We start from the raw sequence: 13774 nt of genomic DNA, 5'->3' as shown, positions 1-13774 counted from the left end.
TGACAACTCAATAATAGAACATAAAGCACAATGTAAAATGAGTAAAAGATTTCAATTTCACCAAGGGAGATACACAGATAGCTAAAAAGTGCATAAAATGATGCTTAATATTATTAGTCATTTGGAAATGCAAATTAGAACTGCAATGAGTTACTACTTCCTACCCGCAAACATAGCTATAAATAGACAGAAAATAACAAGTGTTGACAGTGATGTAGAAAAACCAAAATGCTTATACATTGTTGGTGGGAATATAAAATTACACTGCCATTTTGGAAAACAGTTTGGCAGTTTCTTAAAAATAAAAGATAAATTTACCATACAACCAAGCAATCCTATTAACAGGTAATCCAAGAGAAATGAAAACATATGTTAACCCAGAGACTTGTATGTGATTAGTGATAGCAGCATTGTTTATAATAGCCAGCAAGTGGAAATAGTCATAATAACTGCTGCTGCTACTACAACAATACATGAATCTGTTGTTCCAGGAAGAGGCCAGGATCCTAATATAAAACTGAACATCACTAACTTATTGATAGTCTGGACTGGCTCACCTAAGAAGGAAATGTAGATAGCAAAGAGAGGACCCACAGTAGAGCTCGGAGGCATTCTAGCACTTCGAAATTGAGAAGGAAGAGGAAAAAAGATTGAGGAAGAGAGGATAGTAGAGAGTATAGTCTTTGTATCTTGGAAGTCAAGACAGGAATAGTCAGACATGTTTAATCTGCCAGGAGGCCAAATAAGATAAACAGGATTATCCAACATTGTCATCACTGGTAACCCAAATAAATGGAGTTTTAGTAAAGATATGAAAACAAAAGACTGATGTACATTTAAAACAATAGATAGAAGTGAAGGCAAGTATGGACAATTCCAGCAAGATGCTTGGCTCTGAATAGAAGCAGAAAAAAATAAGGTGAAAGCTAAAGTATAATATGGGGTCAAAATTTATTCCTATGGCCAGGTACAGTGGCCCATGCCTATAATCCCAGCACTTTGAGAGAGCAAGGCAGAGGGATTACTTGAGTTCTGGTGTTTGAGACCGGCCTAGGCAACACAGCAAGACACTGTCTCAACCAAAAAAAAATAAATAAATAAAATATTAGCCAGACATAGTACAATGCCTGTAATCCCAACTGCTTGGGAGGCTGAGGCAGAAGAATTGCTTTAGCCCAAAAGGTTGAGGCTGCAGTGAGCTATGATTGTGCCACTGCATTTGTACTCCAGCCTGGTAACAAAGCAAGATGCTGTTTCTTAAAAAAAAAAAAATCCTAGAGATAAGAGATAATATTAGAATTTTTGTGCATGATGGTCCAGTAGAGAGTCAGAGATTATCTGTGCAAGAGCTGAGAGTGAGTATCAAAAACAGAATGCTGGAGAGGTGGAGGAAATGATATTCAGAGTGCAAGTGATACTGTTTACATTTGTATGAGTATACGGACACTTTTTTCTACTGTAAGGGAAATGAGCTTGGAGACATGGATACAAGTACAGGAAGTTTGTAGATCTGGTAGTAGAACCCTGAGGGAATTCCCTCTCGTGGCTTCTGTTTTCTTAGTGTAGTGTGAGAGCAGGTGATCAGCTCAAAGGAAGGATGGAGGATGGGATGTAAGAGGTTGAAAAGGGGAAGATAAGGTACAATGCCTCTTAACCCTGCCTTCCCTAACTTCAGAATATATTTTTAAAAAGCCAGGGAAGAAAGATAGATGGTGGTCAAAATACCAGTTTCATTACTTATAAAGCTAATTGGAGAATGTACCTTTAGATCTGCAGCCAAATGGGCTTAATATAAGTATTTTACTCCTACAGTTGATAGCTTTACCAGCCCACCACAGGCCCCACCCTGCTTCTTCATAGGGGAGCAGAAAATGTATTTATTCTTTAGGTAAGGTGACTTCTAAAAGAAGGAGAGAACTGCAAGGGTACCAGTTAAGCATGCTGAGTTTTTCTCCAAGATTAACAAATGAGGTAAGTGTAAGGAGGAATGACTGAGGGGCAGAAAAAAGCTGGAAGAATTCCTTCTATACTTCTTCTTGAGGATGGAATGGGAAATGTCATCTTCCCTTTGGAAACATGAAGAAAAGGACTTAAGTGTCTCCTCTAACAGTACAAGATGATCATGTAAGACAGCAGTTCTCAAACTTTTAGGTCTCAAGAATCTTCAAAAGTATTGAGGACCTCAAAGAGCTTTTGTATATGTGGGTCATATCTATTAGTATTTATTATATTAGAAATTAAAACCAAGGGATTTTAAAATGTAGGAATATATAAGAACACATTCCATTACCTGTTGAAGCAGTGATCTTTTCACACCTTATTTAGCCTCTGGATAAATCCACTATATACTTGTGTGGAGTTGACAGTAAACAGGGAAAATACTGTCTTAGTATTTGTTATTTTGAATATAGTTTTGACTTCATGAACCCTCAGGAACCACCCCCCACCAGGGTCCCTGGACCATACTTTAAGAACCACTTATCTATGAGAACAGAATAGTAGATATATTTGGGAAACAAAATAGAATTGCTGAGAAGTGGTATTTAGTGTCCAGTTTGGGCCATTAATTTAGAGAAACCAGTGACTCCACTTCTGGTCAAGATGGAGTAACAGGGGCCAAGTTACCCTCCTGCCTGAAACAACTGAAAAACCTAGACAAAATATGTGAAACAGTGGTTTTAAGACACTAAATATCAGGAAACAACAGCAACCTCTGATGGATGGGAAACAAATGGAGTGAGCCTTCCGATTGCCTAACTTCCTGCCTTGACAGTTTCTAGATGCAGCACAGGGAGAGGAAAATGAGATGGAGCTCAGTGGACACTCACGGTTAAGGAGACACGGATGACAGCGTGGGTAGACCAAGGCAGTTAGACTTCACAGACATTGCGCCAGAAAGAAAGAAAGGTACACAGAGGGAGAACCCCAGAGATTTGCAGAGGGTTCCTCTCAGGTATTCAGTGGAGCACTGATAGTGCAGGGTGAAGAAATCAGTAAGCCAGAAGCCAAAATCTTCCATGAACATAGGAGAAAAGCAAAAGTTTGTAGAGAAGTAAGTATTGCCTAATAGCATGAACTTTAGAGAGGCTAGAATTTTCACAGAAAGAACAAATTACTATTTGGAAATGGCAAAGAGGACAAAAGAGATATGTACCCTTCCTCATGGCTCTGGAAAAAAAAGAAATAAAATGTGAACCCATTACCTTAGCAACTTTTGATTTGTAAATGTAATGCTGATGAACAATGGATATAAGTATTCAATGAAAAATACGTTGCATTGCTTTTTTTAGTAATAAGAACTCAGATTTTTAAACTATCTCTTTAACTGAAATTGCCTATAAACATATTCAGCTTTGTATCTAATAGTCTGTGTGTGTGTGTGTGTGTGTGTATTTAATTTATCACATTTCTTACAAAGTACTGTTGTCTACCTTAGACATCTTCATTTATAGCCTTTGGGATACTACTGCTTTTGTTGTTATTGTTAGGTTTTGGACTCTGTTTTTAAATGAAAGTACAACTTTTTTTTCCTAGGATGACTGCTTCCTAGTTTCAGTGGGAAGGTACCGTCAGTGATTTATAAACACATTACTGCCTATCCAGTCTATCAGTTTTATTTTAAGGCTCTAGTGTGTATTGAAATGGTGAAAAGCAGGTTCTGTGAACCTGAAAGAGAAAGGAAGAACAAAAAAAGAGAAAGCTTAAGTGTATTCAATAGAGAAATTCTGTCAATATGGCCAAATGGAAGAATATGAAATTACAAAGGGAACTCGAGCTATCAGAGTAAGCACAAGATGCCTATTTTTGGATAAATCTACTAAAAAAATGAAAAGTTCATAACAAAAGAAATTGTAATAAACAATAAAAGAAGCTTGAAAAACTAAAAGCAAGCAATATTTTTCCTATTTTTAAAAAAATATATAGGTTAACTGAATTAAGGAAAAGAGGACGATCAGTAAACTTTTGTTGAAAAAATGACTAGAGAATATATATTCTGAAAATGGATTTAACTGTTCAACTAATGTACATATTAAGTTGCAAAGTAACACAGTAGTGGAGAGGAATCATAGGTTCTTTTTTGCAAAAGCATAAAGTATAATTTACTTACCATAAAATTCATTCTAAGTGTACATTCATTAACTTTTTTAGTATTAATAATATTATAGTCTGCAACCATTACCATAAATATTTCCATCTCACCCCCACCCACCCACACACACACACACACATAAAATCCCTCAAATCTATTTAGTCACTGCCTGTTCTCACCACTAACCCTCGGTAACCAGTAATCTAGTCTCTGTCTTTCTAGATTTGCCTTTTCTGGATATTTCCTATAAATGGAATGGTAATGTGTGGTCCTTTTGCATCTGTTTTTTTTCACTTAGCAAAATGTTTTTCAGGTTCATCCAGGTTTCAGCATGAATCATAGTCCAGTAATTTATTGTTGAATAATATTTCATCATATGGATCACATTTTGTTGATCCACTGGCCAGTTGATGAACATTTTGATTATTTCTACTTGTTGCCTATATGAATAATGCTGCTATGACAGTTCACATACAAGTCTGTGAATATATATTTTCATTTATCTTGGTTAAATTATCTGTGAGTAGAAATCCTGGGTTATATGATAAATTTATCTTTCATTTTTAAGAAATTGCCACACTGTTTTCCAAAGTAGCTGCATTATTTTATTCCCACCAGCAATGTATGAGGGTTTTATTTTCTCCACATCACTGTCAACACTTCTTACTTTGTCTTTTTAATTATATTTTAGTGAGTATGGCATTTTAAACTCATTCCGTTTTAAAGTTCATTTTCTTATGATGTTAAGCATCTTTTCACGTGCTTCTTGAAGCCATTTGTGTCTCCCCTTTAGTGAAATTCAAATCTTTTGTTTTTTAATTTTGCTAATTTTCCTATTATTGAGTGTCATGAGTCTATATATATTGTAGATACAAACCCTTTAGCAGATACATGACATGGAAATATATTGTGCAGGTCTAAAGCTTATCTTTATTTTTTCTTAATACTATCTTGAAGTGCAAAAGTGTTCAAATTTTTTGAAGTCCAATTTTCAGTTTTTTTAATGGATTTCATTTTGATGTCATATCTATGAACTCTGCCTAACCCCAGGTCATGAAGATTTTCCACTATGTTTACATTTAGGTGTATGGTCTATTTCAAGTTAGTTGTTGTGTGTAGTGTGAGGTATGGATCTAAATTTATCTGTTTCCAAGTGGATATCCAACTGTTTTAGCATCATTTATTGACAAGGCTATCGTATTCTTTCCCCACTGAATTGGCTTAGCACGTTTGTTGAAAAACAGGTGACTGTAATTATGAGGGATTATTTTTTAGATTTCACTTTAATAATTAGAAGCAATCTGAACTCAAACTGTATTTTTTTTCTCTTATGTAGAATGTTTAATAGAACTTGAACCAGTTTTGAGAACATTTGAAGAGATAACTTTTCTTGAAGCTGTTATTCAGCTAAAGAAAACAAAGGTAAATTGCCAAATGAAATACTGGAAATTAGAAATTTAAACAACTATATATTACTCATGGAGATTTTTAGTTAAGCGTAGTTTTTAATTATAAACTTTTCACAGACGTAAGCTACAGTTTTGGAGTGAGAAAATTTACCAGAGACTGTGAATGCTACTTTTCCTTTTTCACCAAAAGCTTTTCTGTTTCATTCAAATGGCCACCTTCAGATTTTAAAGACATTTCCAGGACCAGGTGTGGTGACTCACACCTGTAATCCCAGCAGTTTGGAAGGCCAAGGTGGGCAAATCACTTGAGCACAGGAGTTTGAGACCAGCTGGGCCATACTGCAGGACCCTACCTTTATTTAAAATATTTTTAAAAAGACATTTCCAGAACCTATATATATCAGACGTAAATTTGAAAATCTGTAAGCTAAGCCAGTTGTGTACATTGAATGCACTGATCCATTAGAGGCATTTGTTTATTTTTTAATGTACGTTCATTTTCCAAAAGTTGTAATGCCTACAGAATAATAGATGTCTGGGTTCTTGTACTTCTCTTTTTAGGTAATGTACTTTTTTTCTGAGATTCCTTGCTAAGTTTAGCTGTAGAATTTTTTTTATAATTGAGACCAAAGTATGTTTGTTGTTTGTTTTATTTTTCCTCTCAAACACTTCATGTTTTTAGACCAAAGGAGCGGTAACAGTTGATATGAATTACCTAGGAGAGTTGTGTTATTTACTCAGTCTGACTCTTATGGGTCAGAACAATTGAAGGGACGTATTACTGTGGGGTTGTTGTTGTTTTAATACCATCCTAAATTGTTTAAAAAGCAACCACAGCATTAGGGCAAGTCCTAAACTATGCTTACTTTGCCCTAACAAACTGTGGTTGGTTAGGGGATGTGGGTTTCATTAAATTGTACTTAATATATAATATAAAAACCAGCAGTCAGCCAAACTCTTGGGGTGTGAACAAGCAAAATCTACAATTTTTATCACTAAATGACATTGCTTGCCCCTTGTGGCTTGCTTGCCCCTTGTGGCTTGCTGGATCTAGTGGCATCACCCTTGGTTTCAAAGGGAAATGTATAAAGGAAGGAACTAAAGAGGAACTGTGTTTTTGTTCTTTTAATAACTTTTCACTGGCTCCCCCACTTCTGAGTAGGTAGTATTTTTCAGAGTATACCAATTTCTCTACTCCTTAATAGATTCAAACTTTTTTTTTAATTTTTAAAGATGGAGTCTCCCTCTGTTGCCCAGGCTGGAGTGTGTGACAGGATCATAGCTCATTGCAACCTCGAAGTGCTGGGCTCAAGCAGTCCTTCCCACCTCAGTGTCTCCAATAGCTTGAGACCACAGGCATGCACTACCACACTCAGCTACTTTTTTTAAGTTGCCATATTCTTTCCACTTAGGGTTGTTTTTAAAAAAAAAAAAAAAATTTGTATTAATTCTGTGATACTTATAGGGCAAGAATACCATCTGATTTTTATAGATGAGGTAACTAAGATACAATAGTCTTCCCTTATCCATGGGAGATACATTCCAAGACGCCAGATGTCTCAAACCATGGATAGTACAGAACCCTATACACACACACACACACACACACACGTATACTGTGCATACATATCTATAATATATACATACTTTTTCTATACACATATACCTATGATAAGGTTTAATTTATAAGATAGGCAGAGTAATACATTAACAATAAGCAATAATAAAGTAGAACAATTCTAACAATGTTCTAGCATCACTATTCTTGCACTTTGGGCCTAAGAGTTGACTTAAATGGTAATAAGAGTTACTTGACCAGCCTAGGCAATGTGGCAAAACCCCTTCTCTATAAAAAATACAAAAAAAAAAGTAGCTGGGTGTGATGGCACATGCCTGTAGTCCTAGCTACTCAGGACTAAGATAGGGGTATCACTTGAGCCCAGGAGGTAGAGGCTACAGTGAGCTGGCACTCTAGCCAGGGTGACAGAGTGAGACCCTGTCTCAGAAAAAAGTTACTTGAGTACAAGCACTGTGATCCTGACAGTCGACCTGATACTAACAGGGTGGTAGCTTATACAGCATGGATATGCTGGTCAAAGGGATGATTCACATCCTGGGTGGAACGGAGCTGTAGGGTGCAAGATTTCATCATACCACTTAGAATTGCATCTGATTTAAAACTTAGAAATTGTTTATTTCTAGAATTTTACATGTAATATTTTCAAACCACAGTTGACCAAGGGTAACGGAAACTGTGGAAAGTGAAACCAGGATGAGAGGGGGACTACTGTATAAGGAAGTTAGTCACTATGTACACCTCATGCAGTAAGCTAATGTCAGGGACAACAGTAGAATACAAATTAAATAGGATTTTTCATAAAGAAATGTCTGAGCTAGGTGTGATAGTGTATGCTGATAGTCCCAGTTACTCTAGATGCTGAAGCAGGAGGATCGCTTGAGCCCAGGAGTTCCAGTCCAGCCTGGGCAACATAGCAAGACCCTGTCTCTTAAGAAAAAAAAAATATGAAAATAAAGATTACTAGGAAAATTTGTTTTGAGTTTCCTACATTTTTTCAACTCTTGGAATCAGCTCCCATAATTTGTTTTCCTAGGTAATTAGTTTCTACATCTTGAATAATAAACACTGAACAAAATTAGTTTTTCTTTAAATTTTCATTTCTTCTTAGGGACAAATTCACTAGAACAAGTAATTTGAATTATCATAACTGATAAGTTACGAAAAACAGTGTTACTAATTCAAGGATATTGCATTACCAGAAATGCTTTGGAAAATTTTATAAGCACAGAAAAACCTTACGTAACAGAAAAAACTAAAATTTCATTTTAAAGGGTCATATAACTATATATTTATATATGTTTATCGAACTGCTGTGTATAAAGCCCTGTGCTAGGTACATTATATAAACAGATGAATAGGAGTAATTTCCTCCTGAAGTTCCTTAGACATGTAAATGGAGCAGGCAGTAGTAAGTGTGAATAATGGATGGCTGGATGAGAATTCACCAGTTTCCAAATTCTGAAGAGCAGTGGGCATTATGATGGTCTGGGGAAGAAAATGATTGATAGGTTTGTTTTTAAATCACTGAGTGGTGATGGAAACTAATCCAAGTCTGGCTTATTTAGCCAGGAATAAATCACTTAACAATTTTAATACAAAAGAATAGTATTTAAGGATATCATCTACTCAGCAGCTACCATTTACTGAATGCTTACAAGTAATGTTAGGGCATTTTTGCATACCTTACTTTTCACTTTCCTTACAGTAATCCTTCAAAATAGACATTTTTATCTCCAGTATACAGATAAGTAAACTGAGATTAAATCTAATGTCCCACATGAAACAGATGTGAGAATCTAAATCACATCTGATTGGCTCCACGGCCCCACCATTCCTTTACTTAGGCCAAGCCTCAATTTCTTAATTATAAAATGAAAATAATAATAGTACTTACAGGCCAGTGCCTAAAATATGGCCAATACTTAATAATTTTAGATAGACATATAATCACACTCCCCCAAATTTATTAAGTACCTAATTTGTACCAGACATTTCATATTTATTAGCTCAGTCTCTAGAACGATCCAGCATGTAGGTATTAGATTTTAAGGATGAAGCCCCAAGACATTGAGAGATCAATAATTTGCTAAATGTAACCAATTAATATGAGGCAGGATTCAAAGTCTGTGTTTCTGAAGTTGTTTCCCTTGTTCTAGTCTGCCTTCAGCTACATGTTATATTCTCAACTCTTTATATTTTCTTTCCATGTATTTTTGCATAAACACATAAAATGTGTTAAGCAGATTGTATTTTACTTCTATAATTTCCTAATCACCTCCAATTAAAGTATATGTATATTTATGTATTCATTCCAGTTACAGAGTGTTTCAAGTGCCATTCACCTATGTGACAAGAAGAAAATGGAATTATCTGTGAACATACCTGTAAATCATGGTCCACAGGAGGTAAAAAAAAAAAAAAAAATCTTATATTAAACTCAAAATGTGAGAATAATTTGAGAAACCATTTGGTCTAATGAAAAACCATTTGGTCTAAGCCCTTCTTTTATAGAAGGAAAACTAAAGCCCAGGAAGCTTTTGGGATTTGTTCAGTAGCTCATGGCAGTCTCCAACTTGAAACCCAATTCTACTGATTCTCAGTTCATTATTCATCCCATCTAATCACAATTATTGCTTTTTGTTTGGCATTGAGTTCTGTCACTGTCATTGTTTTGTAGAATAAATGATGTCCCAGGGCAGTATATAGGCAAATCATGATTACAATTTTAACACTGTATTTATACTTTGTTCTTACGTCTTATACTAATTATTGAGAGGAAAACATTGCTCCCCAAGAAAAAAAGATTTCTTTAGTAGCATTCATTCAGACTTATTTCATATTAGTAATTGCCTTTAAGAATGTATATGTATCTTCATTTTACAGAATAAGAAAAGTAACATAGATTGAGCATCCCTAATCCGAAATCCAAAACTCTGAGCACCAACGTGATGTCACAAGTCGAATATTCCACACTGCTGTTAGTCTGTTTAATGCTGCTATAACAGAATATCTGAGACTAGGTAATTTATAAAGAAAAGAGGATTATTTGGCTAATAATTCTGGTAGCCAAAGAGTCCAGGATTGGGCATCTGCATCTGATGAGGGCCTTAGGCCGCTTGCCCTCATGGTGGAAAGTGGAAAGGGAGGAAGCTACGCAGAGAAATCACATGGTGAGACAGGATGCAGAAGAGTGAAAATGAAGGTCAGGTTTTTAACAGTCTGCTCTCTCAGGAATCCATTCACCACTTCTAGAATGGCACCAAGCTATTCATGAGGGATCTTCCCTGTGACCCAAACGCCTCCCATTAAGCCCCACCTCCCAACACCACCACACTGGAGATCAAATTTCAACATGAGATTTAGTAGAGACAAACAAACCGTATTAAATCATAGCAACATCTGACCTCATATGATGAGTCGCAGTCAAAACATTGTTTTAGGGCTGGGCGCAGTGGCACAAGTCTGTAGTCCTAAAACTTTGGGAGGCCAAGGTGGGTGGATCGCTTGAAGTTAGAAGTTTAACACCAGCCTGGCCAACATGACAAAACCCCATCTCTACTAAACATACAAAAATTAGCTGGGCATGTGGCACATGCCTGTGATCCCAGCTACTTGGGAGGCTGGCAGGAGAATTGCTTGAACAAGCCAAGATCGCACCACTGCAGTCCACCCTGGGTGACAGAGTAAGACTCCATCTCAAAAAAAAAAAAAAAAAAAAAAAAAACAACTTTGTTTCAGGCACAAAATTATTTTAAAATAGTGAATTAAGTTACTTTCAGGCTGTGTGTATAAGGTGTTTATGAAACATAAATGAATTTTCTGTTTTGACTTGGGTCCCATCCCCAAGATATCTCATCATATATATGCAAATATTCCAAATCTGAAAAAAATCCAAAATTCAAAACACATCTGGTTCCAAGCATTTCAGATAAGGGATACTCAACCTGTAATACCTTTATAACAAACCTTAGTACATCGCTTTTTTAATCACTTGACATACAGTATTTAATTTGATCCTTGAGCCCATTTGTGCATATTTTTTGATAGATACTGCAGATAATACAGCCAAAAACCTGAGAACCAGAGAGTTTTGTTGAAAGTTAACTGGTAATTCCATGACAGAGTTAGGAGTAAAGTTCTCCATTACTTTTTCCATGGTTTCCCATGCTTCCATATAGAAGGAACCTGAGGTGCTGAGAACAAGCATTTCTAAATCTGTAGGAGACCAGACTTGAAGATATCAAATTTCTCATTCACTATTCTAGTTACTGGCTGGAGCCTCCAAGATCATGTAAAAAATACTAAAAAAAAAAAAAAATGTTTCATTATTGCCCTGTTTCCCCCATTTGTGTTAATTAAGAAAATAAGTTTATCTTTGTTGCTTATTTTATAGATGTATGTATTTCTTGAATTTTGTAAAGTTTAATTTTTAGTAGTTTTGTAAGCTGTGCACAGTGGCTTACACCAATAATACCAGCACTTTGTGTGGCCAAGGCGCATGGATCACTTGAACACAGGAGTTCAAGACTAGCAACACCCCATTTCTACAAAAAATACAAAATTTAGCATGGTGTGGTGGTGTGCACCTATAATCTCAGCTATTCAGGAGGCTGAAGTGGGAAGATCACCTGAGTTCAGGAGGACAGGGCTGCAGTGAGCACTCCAGACTGGGCAACACAGTGAGACCCTATCTCAAAAAAAAAAAAATTAGTTTTGATCTTCATTTGTAATAAGCCACAACCAAGAACTATTTATAAATTAAAGCTCTATAATTTGTATTAACCTAAACCCTTTATTTTCTATTTCCTTTAGGAATCATGTGGATCCTCTCAGCCCCATAAAGATAGTGGTTCCCCTGGAACTTCAAGGTCCCTGTCAGCTCCTCAAGACAATGATTTTTTATCTAGTATGTACATTTTCCAATCATTATTAACTTGCAAATTTTCCATTTCCTTTCAAGATCATATTTTTGGCAAGCAGTCATAATTTCTATGGAACTTTAATTTGCATTTATAACTCATTTTTCAAAGTGACAGAGTCTAAAGATATGAAAACAGTAGTGCGATAGTCAACAAATACATTTAAGTTTTAAGGCATTATATTTGGCCAGGCGTGGTGGCTCACACCTATAATCCCAGAATGTTAGGTGGCCGAGGCTGGTGGATCACCTGAGGTCAGGAGTTCAAGACCAGACGGGCCAACATGGTGAAACCCCATCTCTACTAAAAATACAAAAATTAGCCAGGCATGGTGGTGGGAGCCTGTAGTCCCAACTACTTCAGAGGCAGAGGTGGGAAGATGGCTGAATCCCAGGAGGGAGATTGCAGTGAGCTGACATCGCACCACTGCACTCCAGCCTGGGCAACAGAGTGAGACTCCGTGTCAAAAAATAAATTTTAAAAGGCATTATGTTAGACACTCCCATAAAATGCCCGCAAAAAAAATCTCTTAAAGAGGAGAAATGTTTCTAAATAACTATTATATGAGATAGAAAGCGATATAAGAGAAATGTGGATCTAGAGCTATGGTAGCACAGTGGAAGAGGAACACTGTACAAAGTACTTTCACAACAACCTAGAAATGTCCTCATTTTACAGATTAAGGATACTGGATCACATAGCTCGTAGCTAGCATATCTAAGATTTTTGATAAATATTATCATGTCACTCTACTATACCATATTGTCATCATGAAACGATTTCTGGCTGAAGGCTGGATCTGTAGTTACAAAGAGTAGGCATTCCAGGCAAATGGAACCGCATACAGGTACAAAAGCAAGAAAATACAGAGAACAGTGAGTAATTTGGTTTAGCTAGTAAAGAGGATGAATGAAAGAAGGTAAGAGCTAAGTAGGTTGGAGTCATATCAGGAATTCTAACATTCAGCTAAACTATTTGGACTTTTTTACTTGAGTAGGAAGCAGCTATTGCAATTTTTTCAGCAAGGGAGTCACATAAAACTTTTTACTTTAGGAAAATTCATTCTGGCTGGAATATGTAGGGTATTTTGAAAGGAAAATGAAACTTGTGATGGGAAGATTAGTTAGGAAACTATTACTGTAGTACCAGAGAGAGATTATAAGAACTGATCCAGAGTGAAAGAAAGGAGAGGTGGTATATGAGATGCTATAGACAACTAGATGATAGGACTTTGTAACTTTTCACTGGGAGGAGCAAAGAGAGAAAAAAGAGGTAAAGCCAAATAAATTGTTAAGCTGGGGCACTGGGAGAACATTGGTGCCATTAAAAGAAATAAAAGTTAAGACAGGCTACAATCAGTGGCTAACATCTGTAATCCCAGCACTTTGGGAAGCCCAGGTGGGTGAGTCACTTGAGGTCAGGAATTCAAGTCCAGCCTGGCTGACATGGCGAAACCCTGTCTCTACTAAAAATGCAAAAAAATTAGCCAGGCATGATGGCACACACCTGTAATTCCATCTCCTCAGGAGGTTGAAACACAAGAATCACTTGAACCCGGGAGGCAGGGGTTGCAGTGAGCTGAGATAGCACTACTTCACTCCATCCTGGGCAACAGAGCAACAGTCTGTCTCAATTTAAAATAAGTTAAAACAAGTTTTAGAGTGAAGATGAATAATTACATTTCTAACGTGTTTTTTTTTTTTTTTTTTTTTTTTTAATTTGAGGTACTAGCAGCACACAAAGGGGTGATGCCCAGAGGTCTTTTGAAAATATAAGA

At 36.3% G+C, this 13774-nt stretch overlaps 1 protein-coding gene across 3 annotated transcripts in view; it reads left to right on the top strand.

Moving 5' to 3' along the window:
* RIPK2 (receptor interacting serine/threonine kinase 2) overlaps positions 1-13774 on the top strand; it is a 35424-nt gene that overhangs the window by 19776 nt on the left and 1874 nt on the right. For 2 of the 3 annotated variants that reach the window (XM_032249774.1, XM_032249761.1), the window contains 3 exons: positions 5427-5512; positions 9394-9483; positions 11891-11984. In XM_032249774.1, the coding sequence (XP_032105665.1) occupies positions 5427-5512; positions 9394-9483; positions 11891-11984 (270 nt within the window). The remainder of the gene's footprint in view (positions 1-5426; positions 5513-9393; positions 9484-11890; positions 11985-13774) is intronic. The other variant, XM_032249768.1, reaches the window with a different exon arrangement.

Source organism: Sapajus apella, unplaced genomic scaffold (genome assembly GCF_009761245.1).
Source record: "Sapajus apella isolate SASKATOON/1434 unplaced genomic scaffold, GSC_monkey_1.0 scaffold3, whole genome shotgun sequence".
Lineage (NCBI taxonomy): Eukaryota > Metazoa > Chordata > Mammalia > Primates > Cebidae > Sapajus > Sapajus apella.
The sequence above is the reverse complement of the archived record's forward strand: the minus strand, read 5'-3'. Positions and strand labels throughout refer to the sequence as shown.